Below are 20,918 nucleotides of genomic sequence, written 5' to 3' on the forward strand. Positions count from 1 at the left end.
TACTGGTTCCCCGCTGCAGGTTGATCCAGCTGAGTCTTGTCCATTACCTATACCTCTTTTTCCTTTGGAATTCGTGCCCTCATTCCCGAACCAACCTTCATCCTCTTCCAGATTTCATAATCCTCCATTGGTATATATGCGTAGAGATCCACCTCTGCAAGTGCCTTCATCTTCTTCTTCCCCTGAGGTAAGTTCTACTGACAATAGTGATCTTCATGATGATGATAACAGGCCTATTGCTCTACGAAATGGGACACGACAATGTACCTTATATCCCATATCTCATTTTGTCTCCGATGCCAGAATTGGAAATCAGATGAAATCTTTTATTTCAGCCTTATCTGCTGAAACTATTCCTCTGAACTATCAGCAGACAGAGCTTGATACTCGCTGGAAGCTAGCTATGCTAGAAGAAATGGATGCTTTAATATCTCAGCATACATGGGATCTAGTTGATTCCCCAGCAGATGCTGACATTGTTGGATGTAAATGGGTATATACCATAAAGTACAAATCTGATGGTTCTATTGAAATGTACAAGGCCAGATTAGTTGCCAAAGGGTATACTCAGACATATGGTATTGATTTCTTTGAAACTTTTTCTCCTGTTGCACGGATGGCTACCATTCGTCTTGTTCTCTCAGTAGCTGTTCAGCATGGTTGGAACTTGTACCAATTAGATGTGAAAAATGCATTTCTATATGGAGATTTATCTGAGACCGTTTACATGCAACAACCTCCAGGATTCGCGGTTGAGTGAGAGTGTCAGAAGGTGTGTAAATTGAAAAAGGCGATTTATGGCTTGAAACAAAGTCCTCGTGCATGGTTTCAAAAGTTGTTTGAAGTGATGCCACGCTTTGGCTTTAATAGGTCAGCAACAGATCATACACTATTTATAAAGAAAACTAGCTCTGGCATAGTTGTTATGGTGGTATATGTGGATGACATCATTCTTACAGTAGATGATGTGAAAGCTATTGAAGCCACAAAGGCTCATCTTCAAAAACACTTTGTTACAAAAGACCTTGGTTCACTCAGGTATTTTCTGGGTATAGAAGTTGCCAGGAGCCGTGAAGGGATGGTTTTGTCTCAACGGAAGTATGTTCTTGACTTATTAAAGGAAATAGGAATGTTGGGAGCTAAACCAGCAAATATTCCCATGGACCATAAAGTTCAGTTGTTTGAAGAAGGGTCAAAACTGGTTGATAGCAAAAGCTATCGCTCCCTAGTAGGGAAACTACTGTATGTAACTGTGACCAGGCCGGATATTGCTTTAGCAGTAAGCAAAGTTAGCCAATTTATGGACAAACCAACTGAGGTACACTGGAATGCAACTATTATGATTCTCAGATATCTAAAATCTTCACCTGAAAAGGGGTTATTGTTCAGGAAAGGTGGAACTCTGGAGATAGTGACCTATTTTGATGCTGACTATGCAGGATCTGTAGTGGATAGAAAATCTACCACAGGATTCTGTGTGTTTTTGGGAGACAACTTGATCTCTTAGAGAAGTAAGAAACAAAATGTGGTTTCTAGGTCGAGTGCAGAATCAGAATATCGGGCTATGGCCCAAACAACTGCTGAATTAATGTGGGTTCGTACTGTTTTTCATGATCTTCAGGTGAAGGTTTCCTCTCCCATGACCATGATGTGCGATAACAAAGCTGTAACATATATAGCGAACAATCCTGTATTTCATGAGAGAACAAAGCACATTGAGGTTGATTGCCACTATGTAAGGGATATGGTTCAAGCTGGTCATATCACTACCAAATATCTAAAGTCGGAAGACCAAGTTGCAGATATGTTTACAAAACCTCTTGCTAGACCAAATTTCTCAAAATGTTGTGACAAGCTGAGCATGATTGATATCTATGCTCCAGCATGAGGGGGAGTGTTGAAGATAAGTGATTTTAAGTGAAGTCCTTTTTATATTTGATGCTATTTGTAATTTTGCTTTTATAATGGACTTGGGTGTAATTATTCCTTTAAGCCTCTCTCTATTTAACATAGAGAGAGACCCTAATAACATTAATCGAGTCCTCTCTTCCTGTGCAACCGTCTCTCTCTCTTCTCTCTCTCTTTATCTAGGGTTCAGAGTATCTTCTACACTTTTCATATGCATGCCTTATTAAATGCATACAATTTAAGTTCCTCATTTTAATTACCGTTGCTCGTGGATACACCAAACAAGTATAATTTTTCAAGGTCAAGTTCGGTTCTCAGGATAACTTAGCATACAAGTTGTATTTTATTACTGGGTTTCCAACTTAGCCCTCGACCGAATCACTTTCGGAACATCAGACCTCCACATCTAATGTCGGGACACCAGGGACCCTCCACGCTCACAAGTGCCACTTTCTTAATATACCAAAACAACAATTGTGTCGAACACACCACTCTAGGTAAAGTGACGGACTCTCCCTAAAACTGTGACTAGGAGAAAGAACCTCAATATTGGGTTCAAGGGCATATATATAAAGCACACGGAGTTTTTGTATCCTCGTGGTCCCCCAAAACCGAATATCTAAGATTCTCATTCTTCCGATGAGAGATCTCAGAACGTATATTACACTGTTCTTATTCATTATCTTTTTTATTAAAAGTCAATTATTGAGTTTTGCAATTCAGCCTGCAAAAGCAAAGGCAAAAGCTCGCATCTACTCATGCGAGAACCATTACGGGATTCTCGCCCGTGGAAACACATAGAACAATGCAATAAAAATAAAAGTAATTTTTGCGATGCGTTTAAAAGTAAATAAAGAAGGAACATCTAGTGCTCAAGGCTCTCCAGGCCTGCGATGATCCCCTTGTATCATTAATGCACCATATGCGAAAACCAAAGCAAAATGTCATTTACGACACGAATCACATGTTCCAAATGCACATTCATATATGCAAACCTTTATCATGCGTATGAAACAAAAATATTCATAAGCATGTATTTACTTAATTCATATGTTACTATGTCAACTGCATTCTTTCATTTACATACACATATCCATCTATGTCACATGGGTGCCGGAGCGGGTGCGGGTGCGGGTGCAGGTATTCGGCACTTCCAAAAAACCCGGTTGCGGGGGTGCGGCAGGGGCAAAAATGTAATTTTTTTTATATATATATATATATATATAAAATTTTAAAGTTTTAACAGTTTAACATTTAACAGTAAACATTGTCATAAACTCATAATATGATTCATCATGCATGCAGTATATCAACCTAAATATCAAATTATCAATCAAATAAGTAAAGCAATTACATAAATTGACCTAAATATCAATCAAATAAGTATGCATAAAAGAACTAAATTACATACCAAAGTATATCCTGATGAAGTAATGGATGCTAATAATTTTCTTCTTCATCATCAAATGCATCATTAGAAGGAATACTGGGCTCAGCTAAATCCATGTTTGTTACGTTGAATTCATGTTCTCTCTCGAAGTCACACTCTTCTGGGTTTATATCCCAAAATTTGGATGTTCCTTGTCTGCATTATAAACCCAATTTGAAAATGATAAATACAATACAAATATATTTAAATGAAAACTAAGAAATAATCAAATAACTAAGAGAGCAAATTAGTACCTGTATTCATCATTGCTTCGCGAAAGTAATCGAAGATTTGAATGAACATATACTAAATCCTCTGCACGCTTGCTGGTGAGTTTATTTCTCTTCATGTTGTGGATTTGAGAATATGTGCTCCAATTTCTTTCACAACAAGATGAACTAGCAGGCTGCGATAGCAATCTTAATGCAAGACATTGCAGAAGAGGTGTTTCCGATCCAAATGTTGACCACCATGTGATAGGATCTATATTATCTTCTTCTCTCGCGAATAATGCCGGTGCATATAATCTCGAAGATGAAAATTTTCTAAACTCTTGTGTGACTTGATGTAGAAGATGTGCTTCTGGAAAAAGTCTTGTCATACACATATTTCTATGTCTTGATAGCTCTGGGTCAAAATTTGGAGGGACACGACCAATACCACCAGCCCGCCACTTATTTGCATAATATTTTGGATTAAGAGAATGTGCCATGCAATGCAAAGGAGTGTTGCTCTTATCCCATCTTCTGACTAAAATTGAATGAATATGATTAAAAAAATCTGAATCATCCAATGCAGGATTTTTTTCTTCATGCATGAAAACTATAGCTTGTATTTTTTCAATCATATTATCCCACATTTCATAAACTCTGTGAAGCATGGGCTCATCCTTATCAACTTCTCTTAACATTTCCCAAATAGGTTGCGTAAATTGAAGGAAGTATACCACTCTGTCCCAAAACTCATCATCAAGAATGAATTTCTTAATTTCTTGAGCCTTCATATCATCATCAACACGATAGAATGTCCAATTTTCATCAGTCACCATGTTAATCAAAGCATTCTTCACTCTTTTAATCCTCTTCATCATCACAATGATGGACGCAAAACGTGTTTCAGCGACCTTCAACAATTTCAAATCAGAATGCCTATTAAATATAGCATTAGCACGATGGTGGTTAACAACAAAATTCCTAATGCTTTTGACATTTCTTTCTAAATCTTCAATCCATGAACATAAAGCATATGCTTGTGAGTTTTCTTCTTCTTTGGGGTTGCATATGCTCTTTAGGGCTAGATTTAAGCTGTGTGCTACACAGGGAGTCCAAAAAATATGAGGGTACTCACTCTCCAAACTCAACGCTGCACTTTTACAAACCAGAGCGTTGTCTGTAATGATTTGTACCACTTTCTGATCACCCACTTCTTTTATCACTTCTATAAACAATCCCTTCAAATACTCTGCATTTTTATATTCCCCAGATGCATCAACTGCTTTCAAGAATATTGGGCCACTAAGCGAACAAGCAATGAAATTGATTAATGGACGCCTTTGAATATCTGTCCATCCATCAGACACAATGGAAACTCCATTTTGCTCCCATGAATATTTTTTAATTTCTAGCAACCTCTCCACGTTTGCCCTCTCTTCTGGAAGAAGTGTGGTTCGTATTTTTTTTGAACTTGGAGGCACATAACCACTCAAATTACAATTTGCCAAGGATGTTACTAAATCCTTCCAATAAGGATTTCTAGCCGCATTAAATGGGAGTGAACCAGAATAAAAGTACCTCCCAACTTTTCTATCCAATTCTTTTCTTCCATATGTATTGAATGCTGCTTGTATCGTTCCTCTACCTCCTAGATTGACTTTTCTTTTTTTTTCAGCATCTTCTTGGTGGCTTGCAAATGGCACACTGAGTGCAGAAGAATCGGCCATTGCCTTTCTCTTCTCATATTCTTCTTGTATTTTCTTGTATTGCCTTCTCATTGCCTCATCAACTTTTCTGCAAGCTGAAATGCCATGTCCTGGTATCTTCAACAAATGAGCCTTCACTCTTGTGTAAGACCCAACAAAATCTTTTTCGCAGAGCTTGCATCGAAATCTTTTGTTTCCACCACCTCCTTCTCCAGTTTTTGCAAGTTTATCTACATGTACCCATAGTGGCCCCACATCATCAATCCCACTGCAACTATCAGCAAAACTAGCAGCATAACTCACATGTTGGGATGAGGATGACGCAAGTCCTTTCCCTTTATCCGTCATTTTTATCCTGAAAACACAAAAAAAAATACATTACAATTTTCAAATCAATTCGAAAATACAGGGAGAAGGGGGGGCTCAGCCCCTCCCCTGCCAACCCAACAAGAGAGCGAGAGCGAGGGGGGCTCGGCCCCTCCCCTGTCGACCCAAAAAAAAAAAAACAGATGGGGGAGGGGCTCGGCCCCTCCTTTGTCGACCAAAAAAAAAAAAACTGATGGGGAGGGGCTCGGCCCCTCCCCTGTCGACCCCAAAAAAAAAAGATGGGGGAGGGGCTCAGCCCCTCCCCTGTCGACCCAAAAAAAAAAACTGATGGGGGAGGGGCTCGACCCCTCCCCTGTCGACCCAAAAAAAAAAAGATGGGGGAGGGGCTCGGTCCCTCCCCTGTCGACCCAAAAAAAAAAAATTGATGGGGGAGGGGCTCGGCCCCTCCCCTGTCGACCCAAAAAAAAAAAAATGGGGGAGGGGCTTGGCCCCTCCCCTGTCGACCCAAAAAAAAAAAGATGGGGGAGGGGCTCGGCCCCTCCCCTGTCGACCCAAAAAAAAGAGGTAGATGGGGGAGGGGCTCGGCCCCTCCTGTGCCGAAAAATGAGGGAGCAGGGGAGGCTCAACCCCTCCCCTGCCGACCCAACAAGAGACCGAGAGAGGGGGGGGGGGTGCTCGGCCTCTCCCCAGCCGACCCAAGAAGACGAGAGACATACCTGCCAGCCGAGAGGAGGAGCCGAGAGGAGGAGTCTGGGAGGCGGAGCTGGGGGCGGCGGCGCTGGGGGCGGCGACGCTGGGGGCGGCGGAGCTGGGGCGGCGATGGGAGAGCTCGAGCTCAGGGGGAGAGAGAGGAGAGATTAGGGCAAAAATTTTTTTTTGCCCTAATCCTCCTCCTTTTCATCGGGGGGGGATTTTTTTTTCGCCCAAAAATTTGGACAAAAATGACCCTGGGTGCGTTGACCGCACCCAGGGTCGTGTTGACCGCACCCGGTGCCGCACCCGCACGCGATCCCGCGTCGCGTCGACGCGGGTGCGGCACCTGTTTTGCCGAGTCCCTGTGACATAGGTATCCATACACGTATCCATGCCAATGCATATTTCCTTTGAATGTATGTGCTCATGTAAAATGCATATTCCCATCAAGTGTGCATATTCACGTCAATAGCATAAGCTCACAAGCTCACAAAGTCAATGCATGTTCTCATTACATTCTGCACATACTTAACCAATGCATGTTTTAATTACACTCGCATACACATGACAATACATGTTCTTGTGAATTTCTGCATAAACCTAGCAAATGCATGAGCTAATTAAATTCTGCATAAACATAGAATTGCATATTCTCATTAAATTCTTCAGAACCATGGCAATACATGTTCTCATTAAATTTTGCATAAACATGGCATTGCATGCTCTTATTAAATTCTGCATCAGTATATCAAACCAACTTCTTTCTGATGAGCAGTATAGTCAAGTCCGAAGCATGCATATGACATCGATTTCAAAAATGCTCGTGCACATAAGAACCATTGTGTAGTAACATTTTCAATTAGGCTTGATATACTAATGTGCAACACCCAATCTCTCGTTGAATTCTGTTAGGCACATAACACAACCATGGACTGAATGTATATCAGAATTATATTACTGTTATATGTATATACATATATTGATATATACATTCTTTTAAAAAAAGAAATAGGACATGCCCCCACCCCCAACTGAACCCATTTGGCTGGGGCATGGTACCCTTGTTATTAGGCCCTGTACAGGCCGGGCCTGTGCAGGCCTGGCAGGGTCCCCAAACGAGTTCCTTACGGGACTGTGAAGCCACACCAAGCATAATTCATTTAGTTGTTTCTTTTTAGCCTCTTCCTCCTCTTGTACATGGCTGGGTTTACTATGGGGTTTCAAAATATGAATCTGTTAAATGTTCATATTGTATAAATGATCTCAATCTTCGGTCATTGTACATGAGATTTCTTAGGGTGTTGTCAGCAAATTTGATTGGATGTGTTCCTACATGGTCCTGATTGCAAACTGGCTCTAGGTATATGAGCTGTTTAAGTTATTGATTGCAAACTGGCTAGGTATATGAGCTGTTTAAGTTATGTTGTTATTTATGTTATGCATTTTTTAGGCATAATATGTATTCCTGTAGGTCAATGGAGAAAGTGATGTTCCTTGCCAAATGAAGAAACAAAGAGATTGTATCCTCAGAATTTTATGTTGTTTAAAATTCTTATAAAGGAAAGCAAATTCCCACGAGATTAACTCCACCAAACTCTAACCAATGCTAGAAATACGAGCAACCAACTTCTCAAGCAAACCACATCTATCTGATAATCTGAACAATGTCTGAATATCCACAAATAAGAACTCAATACATTGGAAAATATTGGGCATTCAGCAGGTGGACCAAGGTGGCAGTGTCAAAGTTGCAAATTTCCAATCCCTCAGTCCCCAAAACAGACTGGGAAATAGATCGGGAGAAATCTAATCCTTCTCTACCCTGACGGAAAATAATTATATATATATATATATATATATATATATATATATATATATATATATACTTTAAAAAAGGAAACAAACCCCGCATTCAGACAGGCACCAAAATCTCAACATATATATATATATTCTTTAATCAATATGCATTTTTTTTTAAATGAACACCACAAATAAACGGAAATAAACCATACAAGATGTTCATAATAGGCTTGGACAGATTTTAGATTAAACCTTTTGTATCATACAGATTTCATATGCATTCTTGGAAGAAACTCATGTAATCAATCCCATATTCATCTTTAGAATGACTACTTCCAACGTTACCTAACATGCATCTCTTATGAAGATCTACATCTACTAAAAGCAATATCGAGATAGGCATACCCGCTGCCCATAAAAGCTCTGTTTTCGCATAGAAGGAAGTATTCACAGAAATTTATATTCAGCAAGGAAGTAAATAACCAGAAAAGTTCATCTTTGGAAGAGGATCCATGGATCCTCTTTCATATTTGTTGAAGTAGACTTATAGTTTTACACTTTGCTCATGAGTTTCCATCAAACCATGCATGGAAACCCATCTGCATTCAATATCCCATTTGATTCAAGAGAGGAGACCCGTACCTAGTGCAAAAAACGAAGAAAACAACGGTGGAAGGAGTGGATGGGCTGGAGAAGAAGGCTTCTCCTTCTTCCTCTCTTTCTCTTCTCTTTTCTTTCCTCTCTGTCTCCTTTTCTTTCTTTCCTCTCTTTCTTCTCTCTTTTTTTTTATAAAGTGAGGGAGTGGGGGTGACGTTCCCCCCTTCTCCAGCCCTTTTAGAAAGGGTCGGAGAGTCTCCAATAGGGATTTTTTTTAAACTCTACCAAATGTTGACTTTTCCACATTTGGTAGTTTTTTTCTAACTTTATAAAACTTTTAAAACTCTTTCTTAATCACTCATAAGCAAGAGTAAGGACTCTTTTAAGAAGTCCTACTTAGCCCAAAAACAGAAACACAAAATTAATATTATTTAATTGATTAATTTTTGAATATTAATTAATAAAAATTATCTAAAAACTTTCAAAAATTACCAAATTAATCCAAAAGGTTCCCTAACCTTATTAAACCCCAAAATAAAGCTTTATATTGAATTTAAAGCTGGAAAAACATTGGGCTTTGATTTGGATCCGGATCCGAATCCAAGATCCAAAGCCATACCCAAAACGGGAATGAATCAAGACTTGGATCCAATCCAGATTTAAGTAGGACCTAAATAGAACCAAAATTCATAAAAAATCGGATCCTAGGCCTTGGATCCAATCCGATCCAACTCTGGATCCATTTTGACAAATTGCTCAATTTTCAGAAAAACACGATTTTCGGGCCAACCGGGACTCAAATTCAGAACAGTAAAATATCATTGCGCTCAGAATTTTGAGACGCATCCAACGATATTTTACACGAATACCAAATTCCGAACTTCGCCCGAAAATAACCTGAATTTTGCTCAAATTTCACTTGAATTTAAAGGTCAAAATAAAAACTCTTTCCCATGCTTTGATTGGCTCGCCTCGACCTTGTCGATGAAACTTGGGTTAAGCCCAGACTCAAAGGCATTAGTCTAAAAATCGAGCTTCAAACGATTTTTCTCCCAGACTTAGTCAATTTTTCGTCAAAATTATAAAATGACTAAGTACCAAAATACGCAATATTACAACATCTGATGCTAGTTGTAGGATTAGAAGTGGGAAGTGCCTCATTCTCATCAAAATCATCATTACCACCATGCCAAGGCTGTGAGTACCTAATGGTGGCATATATCATTTCCTTATCTTGTTTTTTCATGCTCAAATCCTTGAGCATTTGTTAGAACTGCCACTTCATGGCTTCTGGTTGGTCCGTTGTTGTTCAAGGAGCAACATTGTAGTCTGTCCTGGCTAAATAATGCTTTAGCCGAGATATTTCTTCGACAATGTTCCTCTTGTAAAAATTCCATTGGATCTCTAGTCAGTTCAAACTCTTGGCTTTGGTTCCTCTTTGTGATGTCGGGTCATTATAGGCCATCCTCACTCTCAAAATCTCAAAATACTATAGAAAAGAAAGGCTTTTTACCTTAAATGCTTAAGGAAAAGGTGGGAATTGCGAAGACCATCTTCCTTTGCTTCAGTGGTTGGAAATGAAGCTCCTTCTTGCACAAGATCTCCATCTTCCATGCAAAACACCAAAAACCTCCAAATTTCTTACTCTTAAAACCCTCAAAGCCCTTATCCAAAGGGTCTCAAATGCACAAATATGAAAGGGGTAAAAAACAATCCCTTTATATTTACAGGGTCCTGCCAAAAGAGGCTGGAGCTCTTAAAAGTTTTCAAAGAAAATAAATCGACGCACAGGAGAAAAATGCAATTATATTATACACCCTGCATTGGGGTGTATAGTACAGTAAGTCTTGTATCATGCGATACATACAGTATAGAACCATTACACCCTTGAAGCTACTTTTCAGGGGTGTATTGTGTTAGATGTGGAATGGTAAAGATCTGTATGACTTTTACAACTATGGTTTGAAGTGAAAACTAACACAAAAAATGAGGGACGTGGGGATTGAGTGAGAAGCTTCTTCTTAGTATAAGATTATGAGGTCGTGATTTGATCTGCATATGTTTGATTAAAAGAATGATCTTCTTTCTTCGTAAAAAAAAAGAAAGTGTTCAATTGAAACACGAAAACATGACTAGGAAACCTCAAAGTACAAGGCTAAGTTGGTGGCAATGGATTCGATTGAAACATAAAATCGAGAACATGGCTAGAACACCTCAAAATAAGGCTAAGTTGGTGGCTAAAGTATATTCAAAAGTCTGAAATATATATGAACACACATTTGCTCCTCTTAAATGCCTGAAAATTGTGCATCGATTGAAAGTGGCAGTTATATCAAATGGATGTAAGAAATACCTTTCTGAAAGATGTCCTACATGTTGAATACTATATGGAACTGCCACCTTGCCTGAGAATTCTTAAAGGCTATGTTTTAAGGTTAGGGAAGGCATTATAAGCCTTAAATATGCTCTTAGAATCTGGTATCATACATTCACTCATGCCATGTTAAATGCATGGTTTAGATCTCTCTACGCAAATACCTTTACTCAAATCTTGACCACAAAGAATTGTTATTTTTACTACTATATGATATCATTATGACAGAGGATTACAAAACAACATTAGATAGTTGAAGAGGTGAACTCGTTCATAGATTGAGGTAACATATCTTTGGGTATCTTCATTATTTTCTTGGGATAAAGGTTATGTATTCACCTGATCATAAAGTTGTTGATGCACATAAGGTTTTGAACACTGAGATTGTCAAACTACTTTTGATCTTTTTTCCCTTTATTTTACCTTGTATTCCCCTTTATATATGGGATAATTTCTTATCTTTTTGTGTTATTATGGAGAAAGATACATCTAGTTATTTTTTTTTCAATGAAAAAAAATACTAGATGTATATTGCTCCATAATAACACAAAAGATAAGTTTTTGATTTTACTTATAACATAATGAATCCTATGTAACACGGACTCGGTTAAAGGGTTGCCGCACCCGAGTCGACACGCCCCGACACGGGTGCGGACTCGGGTGCGGCTTCGGACTCGGCCCGGACTCGGTCAATGCCGAGTCCGACTCGGTCAACGAGTCGAGGCCGAGTCCGTCGACATTTTGGACTCGGTCAACTTTGACCAAGTCCAAAAATGTCCATTTCGAGTTTTAAATTATGTTTTGGATCCGGGTCGGGTCGGGTCCAAACCCGACCCAGATCCAAATTTTTTTTGGCAGCCGAACCCTAAAAGGGGTTTATCGACAGGGAGAGGGGCTTACCCTCTCGATTTTGCCTCTCCCCCTCAGTCCCTGCAGCTTTCTCCTGCACTCACGCCGGCGATCCAGACTCCGGCGACGGTACCCACATGCAGCCACCGTCTCACCCTCCGTCAGGTATGTCGACCCTCCTGCACCCTCTGCTCGTAGCCTCCCTCCTTGCACCCTTTGCTCGCAGAAGAGGGGCTCGCCCCCCCTCCCTGCACCCTCTGCTCGCAGAAGAGGGGCTCGGCCCCTCCATGCTTCCCTGTTTTCGCAGGGGAGGGGCTCGGCCCCTCCCTGTGCTTCCCATTCATAGAGGAGGGGCTCGGCCCCCCTTCCTGCACCCTCTGCTCGCAGAAGAGGGGCTCGGCCCCTCCATGCTTCCCTGTTTTCGCAGGGGAGGGGCTCGGCCCCTCCCTGTGCTTCCGATTCATAGAGGAGGGGCTCGCCCCCCCTCCCTGCACCCTCTGCTCGCAGAAGAGGGGCTCGGCCCATCCATGCTTCCCTGTTTTCGCAGGGGAGGGGATCGGCCCCTCCTTGTGCTTCCGATTCATAGAGGAGGGGCTCGCCCCCCCTCCCTGCACCCTCTGCTCGCAGAAAAGGGGCTCGGCCCCTCCATGCTTCCCTGTTTTCGCAGGGGAGGGGCTCGGCCCCTCTCTGTGCTTCCCATTCATAGAGGAGGGGCTCGGCCCCCCTCCTTGCACCCTCTGCTCACAGAAGAGGGGCTCGGCCCCTCCATGCTTCCCTGTTTTCGCAGGGGAGGGGCTCAGCCCTTCCCTGTGCTTCCGATTCATAGAGGAGGGGCTCGGCCCCCCTCCTTGCACCCTCTGCTCGCAGAAGAGGGGCTCGACCCCTCCATGCTTCCCTGTTTTCGCAGGGGAGGGGCTCGGCCCCTCCCTGTGCTTTCGATTCATAGAGGAGGGGATCGGCCCCCTCCCTGCACCCTCTGCTCGCAGAAGAGGGGCTCGGCCCCTCCATGCTTCCCTGTTTTCGCAGGGGAGGGGATCGGCCCCTTCCTGTGCTTCCGATTCATAGAGGAGGGGCTCGCCCCCCCTCCCTGCACCCTCTGCTCGCAGAAGAGGGGCTCGACCCCTCCATGCTTCCCTGTTTTCGCAGGGGAGGGGCTCGACCCCTCCATGCTTCCCTGTTTTCGCAGGGGAGGGGCTCGACCTTTCCCTGTGCTTCCGATTCATAGAGGTAGTGTTTATTAACTTTATTTTATTTACTTATTTTCTTTTCAGTTTTCACTTTTCAGATATAATGGCGAGTTCTAGCGGCAGTGTCAATACATTTGGTTCAAGTTCTAACCCTGAATTAGAAGTTTCTCAACTACTTTGGAGGCTTGTGACAAAAGGGATAAAAGGTAGTAGTGGTGGTGGTGGGAATATGCAGTTTCATTGTAATCTATGTAAGACTGTTTTCACAGGTTCTTATACGCGTGTGAAAGCACATCTTTTGCATATTCGTGGTCAAGGAATTATGACATGTTCTGGGGTTGACAAAGACATGTTAAAGCAATTAAAAAAAGAACAAGAGGAAGCTGAAAAGAAGAAAATTGCAGAGATGAAAAGCGATTCGATTAATTTGTCTTTTCCTACTGCTAGTGATATACAAGAGCTTTTAAAGAAAAGAAAGATGAAAAGCAATAAAACAATACAAGCGTCATTCAAAAACATGGCAAGAGCAGAAATTGATAAAAAGATTGGTCGATTATTTTACTCAAGCTCAATTCCTTTTAATGTAGCTAGAAGTCCATACTGGAAAGATATGATTACATCTTTGGCTAATTGCAATTTGAGTGGTTATGTGCCTCCTAGTTCAGAAAAACTAAGAACAGTCATTCTTGCAAAGGAAAAAAATAGAATTGAAGACTTGCTAGAGACCCAAAAATTTGCATGGAAACGACATGGAGCGTCGATTGTTTCTGATGGGTGGACTGATATACAAAGGCGACCACTGATAAACTTCATTGCTTACTCACTTAATGGGCCAATCTTTTTGAAGACTGTTGATGCATCTGGAGAGTATAAAGATGCTGAATATTTAAAGAGATTATTTGTTGAAGTGATAAAAGAAGTGGGTGAAGAAAGTGTGGTGCAAATCATTACTGACAATGCTCCAGTTTGCAGTCGTGCAGGAATGAATTTGGCAAGTGAAGATACATATTCACATATTTTTTGGACTCCTTGTGCAGCACACAGTTTAAAATTGGCACTTAAGAGTATATGCAATCCATCAAAAGATGATGCACATGCACATGAAATGTTCTTATGGATTGAGGAAATAGAGCATGATGTTCGAAATATTAGAAATTTTGTTGTAAATCATCATCATGCCCTTTCTATATTTAATAGGCATTCTGATCTCAAGTTACTGAAAGTTGCTGAAACTCGTTTTGCTTCTCTCATTGTTATGATAAAAAGAATTAAGCAACTCAAGAATGCATTGATGATGATGGTGGCTGATCAAGATTGGGATTTTTATCGTACTGAAGATGATGTCAAGGCTCAAGCTATCAAAAAATGCATCTGTGATGATTTTTGGTGGGATTAAATTACATATTTTGTTGAATTTACAAAGCCTATTTGGGAAATGGTGAGAGAAGTTGACAGAGATGTACCCATGCTTCATAGAATTTATGAAATGTGAGACAATATGATTGAAAAAGTTCAAAGTATCATTTTTAAACATGAGAAGAAAGATATTGCACTTGATGATTCAGAATTTTACAATCATGTACATTCAGTTTTAGTGAGAAGATGGGATAAAAGCAATACACCTTTGCATTGCATGGCACACTCTCTCAATCCAAAATACTATGCAAAAAAATGGTTGACAGCAGGTGTTGGTCGTGTTTCTCCAAATGAAGATCCTGAGATATCAAGAAATAGAATGATATATTTGGGAAGACTTTTTAATGATCCTCACATGTTTAAGGTTGTAAATAGTGAGTTTGGCAAGTTTTCTACTGGGAGATTTGATTCTTTAGCAGCACTTGTGGCAAGGGACGAGGAAGATCCTCTTAATTGGTGGGCAACATATGGATCAGAGACACTAAATCTGCAACGTCTTGCAATGAAGTTGTTATCCCAACCTGCTACATCATCTTGTTGTGAAAGAAATTAGAGTACATATGCTCAAATTCACAACATTAAAAGAAACAAACTTACTAGTAAAAGATCAGAGGATTTGGTATATGTTCACTCAAATCTACGATTAATTTATCGCCGCACTAAAGAAGAGTATAGGTACTTTTTTTTCTTTGTATTCAAAGTTTTAAGTTAGATACTAATATAGTGATTTTTTGATGCAGTTGTGGACCATCCAAGAATTGGGATGTAAATCCAGAAGATTTTGACTTGGAGGGAGAACATAATTTACATACTCTCAACATGGACTACCTCGATCCTGTTCTTCCTTCTAATTCAGACGATGAGGCAGATTTATGATAAGTTTTGTTGTTTATCACACTCACAAGCTTCTTTATGTGTTATATTTTGGTAAGTTTGTGTTGTTAAGAATTGTTTTTTTTTTTTGCTTTAAAATTTACAATCTTTATGTGTTAATTTATTGTTATATATATATAATTATAATATTTAAAATATATATATTTATAATATATATTTTTTAATATATATATATATATATAGCCGAGTCCCCGTGTCCAAATTTTTTGGAATTGCGTCGCACCCGCACCCGCACCCATGTGACATAGAATGAATCTAGTTCATGTATCTTATGAATTTTGATGTGAACACAAAATGTTTTCTCTTCCAAACTTCCGTTCTTATTCCCCTATCTTCTGCTTCCTCTTCTTTCCATGCCTGTACTTATTGTTTTCCTGTCAGTGTTTCTTCAGCTGATGGGAAGTTTGGGTACTATGAGACGCGAGACAGTTTAGCATTTACTGCATAGAATGACCACCCAAGAATTTTCATATTATTGGAATACTTATGTGATTTGTACTATTAATTGTTTTTTTTAGTTTATTTGTTTTTTTTCATGCTTCCTTGAATAAGTATTGTTTAGTGATGTAATATAGTGTATCATGTGTATGTGGTCCTACCCAGAGTTACCAGTCGAGGAAGCGGGAGCGGGAAGCGATACGGGAAGCGGGAGCGGGAAGCGAGGCACTTTCAAAAATTTAGGAAGCGGGGAAGCGTGGGACCACTTAGAAGAAAATTCTGAACCGTCTCGGAAGCGACCTAGGAAGCGAACCAGAAGCGAGGGGGAAGCGAAAAAAATGGAAAAAATGGGGAAGCGAGGGGGAAGCGTGGGGGAAGCGCTTCCCATAAAAGGGAAGCGCGCTTCCCAAAAAAGGGGGACGCTTCCCCTAACGCTTCGGAAGCGCGACGTTTCGCGCTTCCGAAGCGCGCTTCCCGTTTTGCCTAGGCGCTTCCGGTAACTCTGGTCCTACCCCCACTACATTTGCCATTATTTATGAGGGCAGGATTGTCCACTTACATGTACTGCTATTGTAAAGTCAAAATGTCTAAGAGCCATTGTTGTCCATTTTAGAATAGGAAGTTAGAATGAGGGGCCGATCTATATGTTGTATTCTCTTCTTTTGTTTTTGCTTAATGAAGTTTTCTTTGTGCTTTTGCCTCTCACTCTCTCTCTCTTCTTCTACTTCTTCATATTGTTCTAATAAATATTATGGCTTCAATTTTAGGATTTCATTATGGTAGTTATTGCTGAAAAGAATCCTTACAAATCCAAATGCTGTCTCTTTTGGTTCTCCTTCCAGGGTCCTGCTTGGTCGTGTGCATGGGATTTGGATGATTCGAATTATGTTTATGTTGGATTACAGGTTAAATTCAAGAGCTTGCTTTTGTGCCACTTATGCAACTTAGGAATTAATTGATTGTTTCTGGGGTTTGGATATGTTGATGACCTCTCTCTCTCTCCTTGCAGAATGGGATGCTCCTGATTTTTGATTTACGTCAAACTATGCATCCTGTTCAACGAATACATGGTCTCTCTACCCATCCAGTTCATACTGTCCACTCTATTGCATCAAGTGGGTTTCACAGTGGAAACTCGGGGCCTAAAATGTTTCTTAGTGCTTCTGCCTTTGGTCCATGTACATGGAATACTGGCCATCTTGACAGATGGTATGTATAATGCTATGTTCGTTATCTTTCATATTGGCTATAGTAGAAGTTTATGCTTTTACATTGAGATTGACTTCATTTTTCTACATTTGTATATTGTATTCCTTGAATATATATATATATATATATATATATATATATATATATATATATATATATATATATATATATATATATATGGCAGCAGTTTGATATTGTGTTGTGATTGTTGCTGGTGATTGCCCTATTCTTTATTCCTTTTTTTGAATTAGTCCTATGATTCCATTGTTATTCTATTGTTAGCATTAGTTTGGTTTTTGTAGTACCTTCCTTTTGAGATGGATTCAAATCACTATTCACCTCTATCCTCCACCTTTATCCCTCAGTGGGTTTCTGAATCCAATCTTCTTACCTGAAAGAGGTATATTACACCCTTTATTAGAAGTCAAGATCTTGCAAGGCATCTCAGCCGGTCAATTGAGATCTGTGGCTTATATTGTAATGAATCCTTAAGCATTCAAATATAGAATGCCTACTATAGGCAAGAGTACAAGAACAACCCACAAAGGGGGACACTCACAAAGCCAACACAAGAACACAATCTTTAAAAAATTATCTTTATTTATCAAATATGCATTAGGAAAAAGCATAACATCTAATGGGACAAGAGGTCCCTATTTATATACAAACAAGAGGGCCAAGAAGACCAACAAAATATTGCTGTTAGAGATTTCCAACGGCTATATTAACTAAAAGACAAAACTGAATATAGCTGTTGGAGATTTCCAACTATATTGATTAAAAGACAAAAATGCCCTTTAAAAAAATGTAAAGGGCTGAATAAAAATAAAATAAAAACGAGGTCAGTTCTGACCTTAAAGGACAGAGCCTATTACATATACAAAGTTACCACAATACCCCTAGAGGGTATTACCTATTACAAAAAAGGGAAATATATATATATATAGGGTAAATATTGGCTACTAATGAAGGTATTGAACTAATGAGCTAGAAATCATAGGTGCAAGTTGTATCGACTCAATCTAAACACACAGATGTGTTCAACATGGTTTATTTGCTAAGGATCAAGCCTTGGATCATGCTTTTCTGTTGTAAAAAATGTGTTCTTTTTGAGTTAGGAAATTTTGACACATTGTGGGCCATTGATTTTTATATCCCTTTAAAAGCCTAATTACTTGTCATAATCACATGATTCAAAACAAGTTTCCTACTAAACAAACCATGTAGATCACATCCATAACATTTGATTTGCAAAAAATAAAAAAAAATTGGAGAAAAAAGTGATTTCTAACTCATTAGTTTTGTACCTTCATTAGTAGCCAATATATATATATATATATATATATATATAAGATACATATATTCTAACACTTCCCTTCTGAAACTCACAGAGTGACAACCGAGAGTTTGCCTAGAAGGAAGTGAAATCTTGAGGACGGAAGCGCCTTTTTGAAGTAGTCCGCTAGTTGATACTCATATGGTACATATGGCAAAGTAATAGTCTTCTTCAAGAATTCTTCTCGAACATAGTGACAATCCATTTCTATGTGTTTAGTATGCTCATTAAATGTATGGTTGACAACACTCTTGTTGTAAGAGCATAATCTCAAGGGTTATACTATGTGAACTCTCAAGTCTTCTAGCAATTGTCTTAACCACACTAGTTCACTAGCCATAGTGGCCATAACACGGTATTCGACTTTTGTAGAGGATAGGGATACCTTTTGCTCTTTTTTTGCATTTTCAGGATATCAAGGAATCACCTATAAAAACACAAAATCCAGTGGTTGTGTGTCGATCATTCACATCTCCTTCCTAATCAGAGTCAGAATATGCAATAATATCTAACATGAAAGAAGATAAAAACAAACCATGATTAATAGATTTTTAACATATCTAGCTATCTTCATTACAACAATCATATTTGCTGTAGTGGAAAAATGCTGGAATTGGCTAGCACTATAAATAGCATGTGCAATATTAGGACGAGTAATAGAAAGGTAAGTTGAGGAGCCAATCATTTAATAGTATGGAGTTGGATCTTTCAGAAGGTTCTCCATAAAATGACTATACATATATAAGAAGACTTAACAAACAATACAATATCAGTGTAACAAGATTTAAAGCTTAGTTGAACCATCACATTGCTATAACGATCATACAAAGCCTTTTGTGCTTTTTGAAATAAAACAAGTGCATAAACACTATGCCACAAAGAGGCTATAAATGTGCACATTTACAAATACAAAAGCCACTTATGGGCCAAATACAAAAGAGCCACTAAGGGCTAACACATAACCTCGCAAAAGAGAGCAAGAACACAAGTAAATGTAAAAATATTATTTCAGTATGCTTAGAACAAGCATAGAAGCAAATGAGGGTGAAAGCCCTCTCTATATACAAGTGGCCATGGCCGGGGAGCTCCCAACGACTATATTTATAGCCGTTGGGAGCTATCCATATGACTCTATGGTCATGATGACCATAGTATTAAAATATGTTATACATACATATATATATATTATGACATACACATATATATTACATATATATGTCTATGTGTCTATCTACATATATAAATATACATATTTCTTTTGTAATACCCAATAGGGGCAAATTAGTCTTTTCACATTGTACACGCATATCCTAAAAGATATGCTCTTTTTCTCTTTTCTTTTTTTTCTTTTTCTTTTTACCTTTTTTCTCTTCTTTCTTTATTGGTTGAGAGGGGTCCACAAAGAATCGTTGGACCCCTCCAACGGTCATAAATATGACCGTTGGAGGGGCTCCAACGACTCTATGGGAGCCCCTCCTTGGGTCCCTTAGTGTCTATAAATAAGGGGTTTGGCCCCATGTATTCTTTAAGCTTCTTGTAAAGCCTCATGTGAGTGAAATATATTTTTTCACCTTATTTTGTGTGTTTTACCACTTTTGTGGTTTATTGCAATCTTGCCCATTAGTGACTTCTTGTGTATGTGGATGCATTCGTGCTTGCTCCTGGAGATATCGCCTCACTCTTTTGGCACTTCATTACATGGTATCAGAGCCAACTTCATCGGATCCTCTCTTGACAAGTATTATCTCTCATCTTTCTTGCTTTCAAACTCTTTTTCTATAAATGACCAACAAGGATGCAAAAATCGACCTCTCATTCAAATTAAATGGGACCAATTACCGAATGTGGGCGACCGCTATGGAAAATAACCTTTAAGGTAAAAAACTTTGGGGCTATGTGTGTGGAACCATTCCGGAACCACAATTGAAGTTAACTAAGTTTGAAGGAAATGAGGAAAGAGCATTAAACAAAGAAGAAAAAGAGAAGGCTATTCTTGACTTACTCTTCAAAAATGGAAGATTGGGAAAGTGAACATGGTTCATGAATAATGTCGAATTAAAAATTTGTTCAAATCTTGCAAAGTTCAAGAAGGCTAACGAAGCTTGGTTCTTTATGAAAGACATGTACACTCAAATAGACCTTGCTAGGCATTTCTTTCTACAAGAAAAGGTAAGAGAAACGAAGCAAGGTGATATGAGTATTAGGGACTATTATAGTGCCCTATCTTCTTTATAAGATGAACTTGTTCTTCTCGAACCTCAATGGGAAGGTCACTATTGCCATGAGGCAAGAGCAAATGAAAAAAGAAATGTTTTTCCAATTTATTCATGGACTTCGTCCCGAATTTGAGCAACTTAGAGGATCCCTTCTTCATAGGTTTTCTACTCTAAGTGATATTTTGGCCGACTTATGTCAAGAAGAAACTCGTTTGGCCTTGAAAAGAGATGATGAAGTTTATGCCGTGTCTAGACCCGGCAACAATGTAAGATCATATAAACCACCTCATTTTTTAAAGAATAATGGTGGTGGAGGAAGAAAAATCA

At 39.3% G+C, this 20,918-nt stretch overlaps 1 protein-coding gene across 1 annotated transcript in view; it reads left to right on the forward strand.

The window, feature by feature from the left end:
• The window catches only part of LOC149844701 (uncharacterized), a 115,775-nt gene that overhangs the window by 71,822 nt on the left and 23,035 nt on the right, over positions 1 to 20,918 (forward strand). The window contains exons 11-12 of the mRNA XM_089985978.1: positions 16,673 to 16,735; positions 16,840 to 17,039. Coding sequence (XP_089842104.1) covers positions 16,673 to 16,735; positions 16,840 to 17,039 — 263 coding nt within the window. The remainder of the gene's footprint in view (positions 1 to 16,672; positions 16,736 to 16,839; positions 17,040 to 20,918) is intronic.

Source organism: Nuphar pumila, chromosome 2, assembly GCF_984573655.1.
Source record: "Nuphar pumila chromosome 2, dmNupPumi1.hap1.1, whole genome shotgun sequence".
Lineage (NCBI taxonomy): Eukaryota > Viridiplantae > Streptophyta > Magnoliopsida > Nymphaeales > Nymphaeaceae > Nuphar > Nuphar pumila.